Source organism: Polyodon spathula, chromosome 1 (genome assembly GCF_017654505.1).
Source record: "Polyodon spathula isolate WHYD16114869_AA chromosome 1, ASM1765450v1, whole genome shotgun sequence".
In the NCBI taxonomy this organism is placed as follows: Eukaryota; Metazoa; Chordata; class Actinopteri; order Acipenseriformes; family Polyodontidae; genus Polyodon; species Polyodon spathula.
Window position 1 is genome coordinate 788,297 of NC_054534.1, and position 15,752 is coordinate 804,048.

Below are 15,752 nucleotides of genomic sequence, written 5' to 3' on the forward strand. Positions count from 1 at the left end.
TTTTATTGTATTGTTCTGTGCATACTAGAAAAGCAGCACTCTGCATCGGCTTGATATTAATGCCATCGGAGATATACTACGAGCGATCAAAAACCCGATTGCAACTCCATTTGAGTAGACCAAATGAGAAACAAAGCTAAAGATTAAAAACCAAAAGCAGCTTTTGACACTTCTAACTTTACAAATGCACAAGAACCATGCAAAAAAAAAGCAAGCATTCATCTTTAAATAAATGTACATACCAATCATGAGAATATTTTATTTACAGAACTTCCAAACAGGTGTAGACAACATTAAAACACAAGCATCTTACAGGACAGAACACCTGGTCACATATAAATGTTGCATGCATTTAATTTCTTTATTTAAAAACCTAAGCTGGTCTAAATAAACCAACCTTTAAGTGTACACTGCTTGTGCAGTTATGCTCTATGCATTTTGATTTTACAATGCTACCTGTTAGTGGTGCATGGCACTGTACTTCTATACAATCCAACTAGGATAGCAGCTACCGTCCCCCATACAGAGACAAATAAGCTGTCTTACACTGAAATGAAGAAACAACCATCAAAGTGCAAGTCAAATGATCTTTGTTTCCAGGTCAAAGGTTTAATATAGGATTTATATACTGGATTACAAAGTTGCAAAGACCACACATCTTTCTACTTTTGTATTAGTTTAATAAGCTATAAAAAAAAAAAAACACAAACAAAATGAATGGATGTCACATTTGACATTACAGTCATTATTTGCTTATTCCATTTCATGAATACTCTGCGCAGCATGCAATTGCTCAGGTAAAAAAAAAAAAAGGCCTGTTTGCCCTTAAGTCTTGCTTTTTATTATATAAAAAAACAAAAACCACTTGTATACTCATTGATTTAATAATGCATAAGGACAAATTAAAAAGGCACAAGATGACACGAAAGTGCTTGCTATACAGTCTTCCGAGTCAGCACACCGCTAATTACAAGCTCAGTTCCAAGTGAGCCATTATATATTTCTGCAGCAAGGATTTTTAAAAGGATAGAAGGAAGCAGGATGGTTGCTCACACCTTTGCAACTCTAATCCGCTCTCCTAAAAAGCAAGACCACAAGGGAGGTTTAACAAGAATTAAGCTACCATTAATAAAATAAAAGGCAAAACTATACAGTAACCAGAAGACCCAAAGCACTGCAATGCCAGGGAGTTTATCCCTCCTCCTCTGCTTTGGCTTTTCTCTTTTTTTTCTTCTTCTCTGTCTGCAGAGTGTCCAGCACAGCAGGCATCTCCTCCTCCTCCTCCAGTGCTACCGCTTCACTCGGACGCTTTTTCTTTTTCTTTGGCAGGGGGGTCGTTGTCTCCTCCACTCCGTTCTCTGCAGACTCCTCTTCCACCTGCTCATGTTTCTTTTTCTTCTTCCCCTTGATCGCTCCACTCTCCTGACAACACAGCAGACACGTTTCAAAAACAGTGCAACGGCATTATAAAAATTCAGAGAACACACACCTTGCGAGACAGGCAGGCAGCTACAAAAATGTTCTTTCATACAAAAGGGTTTTTGAGACTAGTTTTCAAATGCGACAGATCCATGGTCTCCAAGTTGCAGAGACAGAGTTTCATTTCCATTCGTAATGGGAAAAACCATCCCCTACAGGCAGCTTTACCCACACAAGCTGCTGCAGAGCTGTAGAGTGTGCTGGGCTCTCGCAGAGATTACTGCTTCATGCTCCACAACAATTACAAAAGTAGTGGCCAATATCCTTGAGACCACGCATATGCTAGAAAGTACCTTGTCCTCATCAGCTTTTACCCTTTCCTACAGTTTGATCTGTAAGGAATCTGACTTCTCTAATGGGCTCGATAATCAATAGTTTAAAAGAGAATGAAATTCAATAAAAATAATCTCAGCTTGCAATAAGCTACTGCAGGTGATTGATGCCATCTTTAAAAGCACACCATTTTAGATGACACAAAGCACCAGGCGGTTAGTTTAGTCTGCGTAAAAGCTATTTCAAGCTCTCAATTCTCCTGCAGGATCAGACTCATTAAATCAGTAGTTTACCCTCCATAGACTGTCAGGTGTTAGATGTTACATCATTTCCAGAAGGAGAAGAGAAAATAGGAGTGAGATTTTTGGAAACACAACAGGCTTACACTTCCATATTAAAAATTGGGACCTTGGCAGGTCAACAGTTTTCAGAAATGTCTTCTAGAGCCCAGCTCTCTCAGGGTAGTACCGGGACTCACGCACCTGGCCATTGCTCTTTGCTTTCTTCAGTTCTGGCTCCTCGTCCTCCTCGCCCTCACCAGTGGCAAGAGCCTCCTGCTTTCTCTTCTCTTTCTTCCTCCTCTTCTTTTCCTTCTTTTCCAGCTTCCGCTTGATCTCAGTAGCCACCTCTGTTGCCTGCAATGCACCAACCAGGCTATCACCATTGAGGTCAACACACCAACACACCACTGGCAACATTGCAGAACCTTCCAAAAAGTCTGCGGGTTCAGGGTTAAATGAAGCTGGCCACAGAAAGTGCCACAAGTCACTCTGCATTTACAAGGTGTTTAATGAACGAAGCTGAAGGTTAATATAAGCTTGTGAATATAAGACACCCCCCCCACCCTTTGTACTGCCATACTGAGGTTGTAAAGACAATGAAAATCAGTGAACTCAAAATGAAATATTTGAATATGAAAGCCTGTTCCTTCCCCACCTCCTCTTATTCCAGAGGAAGCTCAGCTGCGTCAGCCTCATTAAATCAGTTTGGAACCTCCACCTGTTCAGTCAGGGAAGAGAGTTGCATCATCCACAGCAAGGGCAGCCCCTCCAGACTTAGCCAGCCACAAGTGCCCTGGACCTACCTCCACCACTGCCTCCTTCATTACATCGATGTTCTTGCGGGGCGCCTCCCCGGTCTCGTAGAAGGACAGCCGCTCCTCCACCTGGTCACGCAGCTTATCCCCGTACACGCATGTCGGCACCTCTGAAACACGCACACGCCGGTTAGTGCAGTCAGATACAGCTTGCCTTTAATGCCTCAAATCCACACAGAGCACTCATTTGATTTCTTAAAGAAGAAGCAGCTTTTCTCAGGCACCAGTGGGAAATGAATAGTTACTGCAATCATACCTGCAGGTTTTAAACCAGGTCTCTGGAACGCATATAAAAGACCTGCCTTTGGGTGTGGAAACTTGCACCTGGTTTCACAGACCCTGATTAGCACCAATCCTGGGCTACCTAATGTTACCCTTAAAGCAGACCAAGAGGAGAGCTAATCACTCTGGAAAACCTGCTGCAAGGAAGAGAAAATAAAATCCAACATCCCTAAGAAATTCAAACAGATAACTATTCAGACTTGTTCATGCAGGCTTTGCTCAGTTAAAAGTTTATCAACATTCACCAATAGGTGAAATACTGTTGACGAAAAATAACAGCATCACTGCTAAAGCCTGCACCTTCCAGCTACAGTGGGATGTCCCACATACACCCAGAGACAGGATCCCCAGCGGGACTCACCTGAGAAGCAGTCTATCCTGGAGGCGATTGAGCACTTGTTGGCCAGGTACCGGGAGATGCGGCCTTTGTTCTTGGCCGCAGCTCGGCCTATGAACGTGGAATGGAAGATCAGGCCGTACTTGGGGGTATTTCCTTTGGTCTTCAGGGCTCTGGAAACAAACAGGGCAGTGCACCCAGTCTGAACAAGAGCTTCACAAGAGCAGGAGCTCCCCTATTCCACACACACAGCTCCCCACAACCAGGAGGGCACTGCTTGAAACGCCACTTCAGTCTAGATATTCATGAACACACCCTAATGCTGCAGCACATGAAGATTAAAGGTAGGAGGGGGATCCATGTTGAACCTACATTCTCTAGATCACACTCTGCTACAATTCAAGCAAGTGAATACAGTTTTAGCTGCAAATTGTATCATAACCAGAAGATTTTATGGCTAATAAATATCCATTCCTGGCCAATTTAAGTTGAAGGGGATTGGGGGTGCAGTACAGCAAATCCACTGAAGGACTAGGACCATTTCAGACAAGTCCACTACAGCCCTCGTATAGAAACAAGGTAAACGAATTGAGCGTTGTAATGAAGTGCGAGACAGCTGGCCTCCTACCCTGCAGTGATCCCGTCCCTCACACCCCTGCATTACACTCAGTGCTGGCAGTGGCTGCTCAGAATCTGGGGCCGAGGGGATAGATCACTCCCGCACCACCGTGGCACACAGAGTTAGCCACGGCAGCAGCGCGTCACTTCCTAGGGTCACCCAGCAAGCTGCCATCACCACAGCCACCCTGCAGCAGTACCTGAACAGGGCCTTCTCTGCACCCAGGATCTGCACCGTCGACGCAGGGTACTTCGCCAGGTTAGTCAGGCTGCCTGCGTGGGAGATGAGCCGAGCACCAACCTGCCAGGAAACGGAGCGAGAGTGAGCACCAAGATACACACAGACTAAAACACAGCATGCAGCCTGTGCTTTAGTGCCTGTTAGCTGTCCACTACAAGTTGTAACAAACTAGTTTTGTTAATGCAACTGCCTATTGATTTGTCCAGCTGAGTAATTGCCACAGCAGACAAGTTTGCAAAGAACGGTTCGGTTTCAGAGAGGGATCACATCAGTACCGAGAGACCGTCAGTCACGGTGAATCAGAGGATTGACAGATTTTTTTTTGGTAATGCATCATTTGTGTCCCTCATCCCTTCCCTTGGTTCACAATCAGGTTATTAATATTTGAACAGGAGCCAGTTTGACAAACAGATCAGCATGTAGTAATATTATTTACTCCAAGGTATTTGCTGCATGTTATATAAACAAAGCTTGAGAAGTGTACACAGAACAGCACTTTGGAACCTCCTGAAGCAAAAAAAACCCATCAGGAACTTCAAAACACACTGTCGATGTGCGTGTCAGAACAGGAGCTAGCCAAAGTCTACTCTGCGGCATTTCTCAGCTGTTTCCTGTTAGACCAGGATGTCCAATCATGGTCCTGGAGGTCCATTCCACTCCAGGTTTAACAGGTAAAATAAGAATGAACTACACTGAACAAAAATATAAAACGCAACATGCAACAATTTCAAAGATTTTACTGAGTTACAGTTCATATAAGGAAATCAGTCAATTGAAATAAATTGATTAGGCCCTAATCTATGGATTTCACATGACTGGGAATACAGATATGCATCTGTTGGTCAGATACCTTTAAAAAAAAAAAAAAAAAAAGGTAGAGGCGTGGATCAGAAAACCAGCAAGTATCTGGTGCGACCACCATTTGCCTCATGCAGCGCGACACATCTCCTTCGCACAGAGTTGATCAGGCTGTTGATTGTGGCCTGTGGAATGTTGTCCCACTCCTCTTCAATGGCTGTGCGAAGTTGCTGGATATTGGCAGGAACTGGAACATGCTGTCGTACTCGTCGATCCAGAGCATCCCAAACATGCTCAATGGGTGTCTGGTGAGTGTGCAGGTCATGGAAGAACTGGGACATTTTCAGCTTCCAGGAATTGTGTACAGATCCTTGCGACATGGGGCCGTGCATTATCATGCTGAAACATGAGGTGATGGCGGCGGATGAATGGCACGACAATGGGCCTCAGGATCTCGTCACGGTATCTCTGTGCATTCAAATTGCCAGATAAAATGCAATTGTGCTCGTTGCTGTAGCTTATGCCTGCCCATACCATAACCCCACCACCACGATGGGGCACAAAAGCTTTTTGTGCGTATGGAAAATTTCTGGGATCTTTTATTTCTGCTCATGAAACATAGGACCAACACTACATGTTGCATTTATATTTTTTCTCAGTGTAGTTTAAAATTGGTTCAGTTACACAATTTAAAAGCAGGGTTGGGGCAGAGTATGGGAGTGGAAGAGCCCTGCCATAGATAGTAACAGTGACGTACCACTTCCCCAATGAGGGAGGCCAGGTTGGGGGCCACCTGGCTCATCTTGGATCGGAGATACTCCTGCAGCTCCTTCCGATACTCTGCCAGAGAGATCACCCGGGTGGAGAAGCTCTCGATGTTGATCAGGTCAATAGGGGAGATGTCCATGCCTGTGGGGTGGGGAAAGCGCACAAACATAGCCTGGTTACAAACAGGATCTTACACTAGGCAGAAATTTCAGTACATTAAACTAAGGGGTCACATCAGTAACGACAGACTGTCATTCATGGGGAATCAGTGGATTGACAGATGTTGGTAATGCATCATTTGTATCCCCCTAGTTTGCAGCACACAAAAGACAAAGACTGGAAAGAGCAACATTAAGGGACCCATTAACTCAACTGCACAGTCAAAGGCAGAAGCCACAATGTGAGCCTATAATGCAAGGACCAGTTTGAAACCCTTGCCCTGCAGAGTTCTAGGTTGCAGAACTATCTTCATTTAAGTACATCAGAAAATGGTTTGTGGAGTCAGACAAACCTAACGCAGCTACTGGCTGTAAACATGACTGAACAGGGGTCAGATTGCACCAACCTCTGCCTCCTGATCATTTAACCCTTTGCAGTCCTGTCAGACTTGGTCCGACATCGCAAAAAGCCCTTTCCGGTCCATTGTGAGACTCTGACCGACACTGCCGAAAACCATGATCTAACACAGCATATGTTGCATTCAAGCCGGAAAAAGCAGAGGTGAGGCGTTCCCTAATCGTCTCTGATCGGAAAGAAGGCGAAGACAGATGAAAAATTTTATTTTGTTCACAAAAGTTAATTGGACTGGACCAGCCTGACAGCTGCAGAATAAATGGACGGCAAAGGGTTAAATATACTTCACTGAGGTTTGATTGAAACCCCAGACTGGGTGGAGGGACAGCGTGGGTTTCTAGCCATGGCTGAGGAGTACTCAAGGGCAGTACTGACCCATGGAGCTCCGAGATGCCTCCAGAATGGACTGGGCCTTGGCGCTGTCCATGACCACCTCCTCCAGCCCTTCCAGGCTCTCCTCCGACAGCTCCTTGCGGTTCCCAATTAGCTTCGCCAAGCGGCAATAAGTGTAGTTCTCACTCGCGATCTTGATCAGCTCCGGGAAGTGGTATCCGTACCACTCTCTAAACCATTGAAAAATACACATTAATAAACAAAAACAAGCAGGACACTTCAGGGATGGCAATAAGACCCCTGTTGCATAGCAGTTTGATCCACTCCTGGGATGCACCGCAGCTTGTTACCAACACACTGGGGCTGATGCAACAGGAGTCTTACCTCCATTCCTGTACTTGTTAGGACAGTGAAGCCAGAGGTCCCAACACAGAGCAGACAAGGAAGAGCAGCACTAGCTTAGTGGTGAAAGCTGTGGTTTCAGGAATCCCTGAAGTCCTGATAAACCTCATCCAGACAAGCCTGTCTCCCCCTCAGCACCCTGAGGACAGGAAGAGCCCTACCCTAGTGGGTGTGACAGGGAGTTACTGTGCCTCCTTTTTTTTATACAGTCAGCGCTGGAATGGCACTGCCTGTGGTAAGCACTGGGAGGTGGGATACATACAACAGTTACAGGAGCCTCATCACCAAAGCCTTGGTTATCGCAATACGTGGTCTCCGGTCAAACTACGCCACAGGTTTAAAATCTACATTAAATTTTCCTGTGCATGGAAAACTTGATAATTGGTAGTAATTCTCTGAAACTTAATTCGAACAATGCAAACCTACATAGCAAATTAGAAACAGATATGAGAAAGGAGAGAAGATTCTGATTGATCTGCACGCAAAGTATTTATCCACCTTTACATCAAAAAAAAAATCTATTTATAAAGAAAGACATGAACATATAAACTCAACATTAACCATTTCAACAGGCAGGCTAATAGAAAGGCATTCTAATTGCGGGCTCATGAAAAGATCACTTTAGCAGTTGCCTCATTAAACCAGCTTCCCTGGCCCGTGTTTATTTCACAAGCCTCTTTTACATACGACACGTGGCATCATCCCGACTGCTTGTCCCTTCTGGATTGGAGCCATAGCACTACAAGGGCCGACCCATGAACGGTGGATTGGAGCCATAGCACTACAAGGGCCGACCCATGAACGGTGGATTGGAGCCATAGCACTACAAGGGCCGACCCATGAACGGTGGATTGGAGCCATAGCACTACAAGGGCCGACCCATGAACGGTGGATTGGAGCCATAGCACTACAAGGGCCGACCCATGAACGGTGGATTGGAGCCATAGCACTACAAGGGCCGACCCATGAACGGTGGATTGGAGCCATAGCACTACAAGGGCCGACCCATGAACACCAGTGAGCGATTGATTGACTGTGCCCCAACCCCCTGGTGCAGACCTGACTCTCATGGCAAAGGTGTTGATGTCTTTGTCCAGCTGGTCCAGCAGGGCGATGGACTGGATGATCATGTTGTCGTTTCGGTTGACGTTGAACTTCACTTTGGCGCGAGAGTAGCTGTGACCCAAACCCAGCTGGGCCTTGGAGGCAGACTGAGCCGTGAGCCCCTTCACCAGGGCGTGGAAGTGCAGGCGGATACCTGGGAGAACAAGCCAAGCGTGAGGCAAAAAAGCATTCACTACTGAAAGAGAAATACTAAACAGCACGCTTTTTTACTATACATTTAACCAGAACAGCACTGCTTTATCAAATCTGTCCGAGCATGATCCCGATTCCAGTTTTTTTGGTTTTTGTGTAAAACACTGCAATTGAATAACTGATGTGAAAATGAATGTAAAACACGAAATAAATGCAAAAGATAGAAGTAGGACTAAACATTCAAATTAATACCCGCATTTTTAGTGAAATTGTGCACTACAGTAAGTGGTAAACAATGGTTTACACAAAAGGTGCAAACGCTTCATTTATGACGTAAATGAACAGCTGTATGCATGGCACAGCTGCAACACACTGCTGTCCACCTATAGCAGAGGCTCCCTTCCTGCTCCACAGCCCAAGCGTTCAGTTTGACATGTGCTGACATCACTGTTAATCAGTGGATTGACAGATTATTGAAACATCATGACACATGGGCAGGGTTCTCAGGATCTATCTACAGGCCAGCAATGGAAGTGCCTCAGATGTTTCGCCTGGTTTCAGTAATTTAACTATTTCTTGTCTGGTTTGTCTGAAATCTTTACAGCTGGTTTCACAAAACCCTATTACAGGGATAGAAATAAGATTCCCTTGCATAGCATTCTTGGTTTTACTAGGAGTTTAATAACAGCACCCTAAGCTTGTTACCAATACACTGTGGTTAGTCAAGCTCATAGTAAAACCTTGGGCAAAACTGCTATGCAATACGAGTCTTACTTTCAACTCTGTATTAGCAATAAGCTTGGACTACCTATTGTTTACTTAGGCAAGCAAGTCCGAGATTAAGGATTAAATCAGGGTCAGGCGTTAATCCTATTGTAACAGACTCTGGACAACACGTCCTTTATAAAGAATCTGCTTAAATATGAAACTGCATATCAAGAGGGCAGAAATGCACCAGAATTGCAGTCTCTTCCTTGTCCCGTCCCCCTTCCCCTCACCTCTCAGTATCTCCGCCACCACCCCCCCGGTCTGACAGGTCACTCCCAGCTCCTCCTGCGCTGCTGCACCGATCCTGCCATCCGCCACGCCCAGAACCACCTTCCGCTTCTTACCAGAAGTGGGCAGGCTGGTCTCCAGCAGCAGCTTCAAGTCTGCATGGAAAACACCTGAAAGGAGAAGAAAGAAGAGTGAGGCAGGCAGGGTCTAGACAGGACAAGAGCAGCAGAAAGCAAACTGGAACCTGCTGGTCAATTGCACAATTTATCAGTTTTACATATGCAGACATCATTGGGTCAGTGGATTGACAGATTATTGAAAACATCACTACATTTGAGCAAAGTTTTATACCCTCAGTGTCATTCACAACAGCCATAACTTTGCTATTTAGAGCAAGGCATCAACTCACCCCAGTTTTTTTTTTTTTTTTTTTTTAAATACCAAGCACTACTAAGGCTGGTTTCACAGACCCCGATCAGCAGAAATCCTGGACAGCCTAATGTTACACAATGCAACGGAGACCAACATTACTGCTAAGCACATCTTTAAACCCAGCCGATCTAGTTTTACATCATGGATGTACACGTGGGCACTCAATAAGCTAATCAGTAACATAGATAAGCCATGAGCAAAGCACACTGTGAAATTAAGACATTTCTATGACAAATCACTGGTATAAAGTCATACTGCCTAGTGGCATTTCTATGTTAGACTACCACCACAGCTCTCGCTCACCTTCAGAGATGGCATTGATGTTCTCCAGGGCTGCCTGGGCAGATTTGAATGGCGAGAAAGCCACCAGCTGCACGATGTTGTTGAATTTGCCAACATTCAAAACACTCTCCTCCACCTGGACGGAGAAAAAAGACAGAGCAGGTTTTTAATGATTACGGGCAATGCAGCCGTGTATAAACCATACCCTATTAACTCAAGATGCTCCAACCCAGCCACGGCTTCCATCGCTTCACCCTGCAGAGGTTAGCTCGGTCTCCTGTTCCTGTACGAGACTCCCAGCAACGAGACCAGAGCGCCTCATCCAGAACCCGGCGCGAACAGCCAACTACCCAGTCAGGTAGGATAACAACTTATGTGAAACGTGTATTATATATTCTTATTTAAATTACTTTTAGAAAAAAATAATGTTGGTTTTACAGGTATGTATGTACCGGTTTACACAATAGTGTTCAATGGAACTGCGTCTGTGTTTACAGCACAGCTCCTGGATGCAGGCACAGTCAGCTGGCAGACGTGTACGCGCCTCCATAGAGTACAATGCAGCCAGCATACCGGAAGTGGTGGTATATTTTATTTTTAGCTAGTCTTAGAACCAATTTTGGTTTTACAGTTGTGTGTACACATACCCGTTTACACCTGTACACTGGTATATGTATAGACCTGTTTCTTTTGAAAAGTTTATTATTTTTCACTGTTTGTAGTCATGCTGTATATGCACTCATCTTGAAAACAGACTTGTTTAATTTTCCATTTAAATAGTGTTTCTGCAAAGCAAATGTTAGATAGGATGTTCATGAAAAACTTTTGAGTTGTATCTGATAGTGCGTCTCATTTTTATAACCAAGCAGTTTAAAAATGTACAGGTCAAAATGATGACCCATGTGGCAGGTTCTAGAATTAAGTCCTAGTACTCCAGACAAACCTTGATCTTACTGTGTAGCTGGACTGGTGAGGGGCTTTTGGGCCAGCTTATTCAGGGATGTAAATGTAACTCCTACTGCTTAGCAGATTCCTCCATTCCAGGTCTTACTATGAGCTTGACTGGCAACAGTACAGGCAACAAGCGAGGGCGTGTCTTTTAAAACATAATAAAATCTGGAAATGGATCAAACCCTGCTCTTAAATTAGGGTTAACAAAGGACCGAATATTTCAACTGTATTATTACCAACTCTTTATCCCACAAGTGCACATTAAACGTTTCCTATAGAAACGGAGCAGAGCCCTACCTGAGGAAGGAGCATGCCAATCTCCTCAGCTTCCTTAACTACAAAGAGAGCGTATCCAGCCGCATGCTCGAACAGGACGTATAAGAGCACCTGGGGAGGCAAGAGGAGACAGGCTCACATTAACACAAACACACGCCAAACTCAGGGTTAGAAACCTCACTCTAGCCCTGTGCTTCCAAACTGCCATCAATTAACCTTCAACAGAACACTGTGGAAGAGAAGAATTAAATACAATTAGTTTGAAGTTTAAGTATATTACTTCAATAATTGAGTAGTCAGACACATACTGTTCATCCTTCCCTTATAGCTGTGTGGACTCCACTAGTCAAGCTGCAGGGGTCTGACCTGAAAGAGCTGGGTACATGACCACTGGAAGTTTCTAACTGAAACTCCTGCAACAGCACACACCAATCAAGCAACCTAGCACTGAAGAGCAGTTTCAGCTTGCTGCCATTTTAATGCACTTTCCACTGTATTTAATGTATTACACATTGTTATTTTACTGTATATCATGTAGTATACATTTCTCTGTATTTAAGCATTTAAATAAAACCTGCGGCGAAGCAGAGCTGTGCCGCCGTACGTGACGTCATTTCCGTTACCATACATCCTGGTGCGCATGCACGGTGAGAGTCCAACAGCCACGTGAGACAGTAAAAAACTTCACAACACGTGTGGATTTAACTGTAAGCACGTTATGGGAGTAGACGTTAACACAAGCCGTGTAAATCTCCAGCCACAATCAAAACATTTAGAATTCCTTAATTAAAACACCACCGGCTGCGTAATAAGTACCCGTTCCCGTCATATTTAATATAACGTTTAAAACATTTTTCAAAGCAGCAGCGAGCAAGATAGTGTCCACATTTCTAGCACAACCCCACGGAAAACCCCCGCGCGCCGTGTCCCCGTGGAACACGAGAAGCCCACCACGTGGCCATGCTGCAGTCCACAAGTACTGTGGACAACAAAAACAAATTCCCCGCAAAACATCAAGCAAATAAAATAATAAACCCAGCATAGCTGTAAAGGAGTCGGATTTGCGAGAACTGAACACGCTTCACAGCATCTGTAAAATCAGATAGGCGAGCCCCCTCCCCCACTCACACAGCAGGTCCTGTGAAAACCAACACGTGGATTTATTTGCACCCAGGACTTGAGAAAAGCAGTTACATTTACATCATCTTTCCCACGTACGCAACTCTTACATGTACGGGTTGACATTTAGCGCTGGCGAAACAGCTCGATAAGCGCTTGCGACGGTTTTATTTAAGGAGCGGAAACTTTCGAGTCTTATTCATGCGGCCTATCCGCTTGACAGCAGCAGGCGGTCATCGATTTCAGGAAAGCTTTTCAAAACAGATTCACAGCATTCAGAGCGCAGCCCCGCAACACGAACTGCGCTGCAGGCGAAGAAGACTCTTCACTTTACCGATGCGTGGGGTTATACACCGCCAGCGCTTTAACACCCGTCCACACCGGCCCGCAGTTCCTATCTGCTGTATTAATGACCTGCACAAGAGGGTCGACTCCCCGCGTCAGGAACTGTTGTCCAAGCGGTTTTAATTATGCCTGTGTTTGTCGAAGCGGTTTTAATTATGCCTGTGTTTGTCGCAGCTGTTTTAATTATGCCTGTGTTTGTCGAAGCTGTTTTAATTATGCCTGTGTTTGTCGAAGCTGTTTTAATTATGCCTGTGTTTGTCGAAGCTGTTTTAATTATGCCTGTGTTTGTCGAAGCTGTTTTAAGCCTGTGTTTTAATTATGCCTGTGTTTGTCGAAGCTGTTTTAATTATGCCTGTGTTTGTCGAAGCTGTTTTAATTATGCCTGTGTTTGTCGAAGCTGTTTTAATTATGCCTGTGTTTGTCGAAGCTGTTTTAATTATGCCTGTGTTTGTCGAAGCTGTTTTAATTATGCCTGTGTTTGTCGAAGCTGTTTTAATTATGCCTGTGTTTGTCGAAGCTGTTTTAATTATGCCTGTGTTTGTCGAAGCTGTTTTAATTATGCCTGTGTTTGTCGAAGCTGTTTTAATTATGCCTGTGTTTGTCGAAGCTGTTTTAATTATGCCTGTGTTTGTCGAAGCTGTTTTAATTATGCCTGTGTTTGTCGAAGCTGTTTTAATTATGCCTGTGTTTGTCGAAGCTGTTTTAATTATGCCTGTGTTTGTCGAAGCTGTTTTAATTATGCCTGTGTTTGTCGAAGCTGTTTTAATTATGCCTGTGTTTGTCGAAGCTGTTTTAATTATGCCTGTGTTTGTCGCAGCTGTTTTAATTATGCCTGTGTTTGTCGCAGCTGTTTTAATTATGCCTGTGTTTGTCGAAGCGGTTTTATTTATTTCTGTTTCAATGTCTCGCGGTTGCTGCGCTCGCTCACCATGCTTTCCTCCCCGTGCTGCAGCTCGTGCCGCTCCGCTCGCGTCTCGCGCTGTACTGTCCCAAAACCACCCGCGCGCCTTCTCTTCACCCAACCCAGCCGCGTCCTCCTCTCGAACTCTCGCGAGAGATCACACGGGGGGGGAAGGGGGGGGGGGCGACTAGGACGCGCCATCTACTGGAATTACAAAGCAGTGCAGCCACGAAGAGTTACCCAGAGCTACTCTGCTTTAAAACATTATAGAACAACATGCAAACACATTCTCAATGATATAACTATAACACGCATACATGCATTAATCTACACCCACAGCCCAGACCAGACCTGCATTGTTTAAAGACACTGTGCATTACACATTGATTCATGGAGAATCAGAGCTTAGGGGCGGACGTGCATAGATGCGTGGGACAGACAGACAGACAGACAGATGGATACAGCCTGAGGGACATGGCTGTAACGCTGTTGTTTTAATTTCCTCAGTTCCAATAGTTTTAAGCCCAGGTTACTTTAATGTAAAGCAGAGAATAGGATGATGTGAACACCAGTTAATATTAATAGTGGTAAAAACATCGCGATGTAACCCTTTCAGTCTGAGGTAGTGTATGAATATATCATGTAAAGGGGTTGTCCTGTTCTCAAGTATACTCATTCTCATTCAGCTCGACAAAAATCATTCAGCACTGAAAGGGTTAAGAAGGGGTGACCAGGGTGTGGCGCTGTTCCGGGACACGGAAGCGTGCTCTCAGAACACAAAGTACTGCTGCAGAACAGGTAGGAAAGCAACGCAAAGTTACTGACATATATACAGCTCTGGAAAAAATTAAGAGACCACTGCAAAATTATCAGTTTCTCTGGTTTTACTATTTATAGGTATGTGTTTGGGTAAAATGAACATTTTTGTTTTATTCTATAAACTACTGACAACATTTCTCCCAAATTCCAAATAAAAATATTGTCATTTAGAGCATTTATTTAAAGAAAATGAGAACTGGTCAAAATAACAAAAAAGATACAATGTTGTCAGACCTCAAATAATGCAAAGAAATAAGTTCATATTCATTTTTAAACAACACAATACTAATGTTTTAACTTAGGAAGAGTTCAGAAATCAATATTTGGTGGAATAGCCCTGATTTTCAATCACAGATTTCATGCGTCTTGGCATGCTGTCCACCTGTCTTTATGCCACTCCTGGCGCAAAAATTCAAGCAGCTCGGCTTTGTTTGATGGCTTGTGACCATCCATCTTCCTCTTGATCACATTCCAGAGGTTTTCAATGGGGTTCAGGTCTGGAGATTGGGCTGGTCATGACAGGGTCTTGATCTGGTGGTCCTCCATCCACACCTTGATTGACCTGGCTGTGTGGCATTGAGCATTGTCCTGCTGAAAAAACCAGTCCTCAGAGTTGGGGAACATTGTCAGAGCAGAAGGAAGCAAATTTTCTTCAAGGACAATCTTGTACTTGGCTTGATTCATGCGTCCTTCACAAAGACAAATCTGCCCGATTCCGGCCTTGCTGAAGCACCCCCAGATCATCACGGTCCTCCACCACATTTCACAGTGGATGCGAGACACTGTGGCTTGTAGGCCTCTCCAGGTCTTCGTCTAACCATTAGACGACCAGGTGTTGGGCAAAGCTGAAAATTGGACTCATCAGAGAAGATAACCTTACTCCAGTCCTCTACGGTCCAATTCTTATGGTCTTTTGCAAACCTCAGCCTGGCTCTTCTTTGCTTCTCATTGACGAAGGACTTTTCTCTAGCTTTGCACGACTTCAGCCCTGCCTCTAGGAGCCTGTTTCGAACCGTCCTCGCCGTGCACTTCACCCCAGCTGCCGTTTGCCATTCTTTTTGTAGGTCACTTGATGTCATCCTACGGTTGCTGAGTGACATTCGAATGAGTTGGCGGTCATCCAGGTCAGTGGAGAGTCGTTTTCGCCCTCTGTTGGTCTGTAGCTTTGTTGTCC

At 44.6% G+C, this 15,752-nt stretch overlaps 1 protein-coding gene and 2 non-coding genes across 3 annotated transcripts; all 3 read right to left on the reverse strand.

Moving 5' to 3' along the window:
• Positions 1–245: 245 nt before the first annotated feature.
• On the reverse strand, positions 246–13,975 carry LOC121305916 (nucleolar protein 56-like). The gene is made up of 12 exons (XM_041237618.1): positions 13,787–13,975; positions 11,416–11,505; positions 10,189–10,303; positions 9,456–9,623; positions 8,260–8,458; positions 6,841–7,028; positions 5,882–6,033; positions 4,286–4,386; positions 3,492–3,640; positions 2,837–2,958; positions 2,235–2,387; positions 246–1,422 (listed from the first exon to the last, which is right to left on the reverse strand). Exons 1-12 carry the CDS (start codon positions 13,958–13,960, stop codon positions 1,192–1,194), a joined length of 1,842 nt encoding a protein of 613 aa, XP_041093552.1. The 5' UTR covers positions 13,961–13,975; the 3' UTR covers positions 246–1,191.
• LOC121325885 lies at positions 2,017–2,086 on the reverse strand. Its single transcript, XR_005951381.1, has one exon. It is a non-coding gene; the product is annotated as a small nucleolar RNA SNORD57 (small nucleolar RNA).
• On the reverse strand, positions 2,717–2,786 carry LOC121325892. Its single transcript, XR_005951382.1, has one exon. It is a non-coding gene; the product is annotated as a small nucleolar RNA SNORD57 (small nucleolar RNA).
• Positions 13,976–15,752: the final 1,777 nt, after the last annotated feature.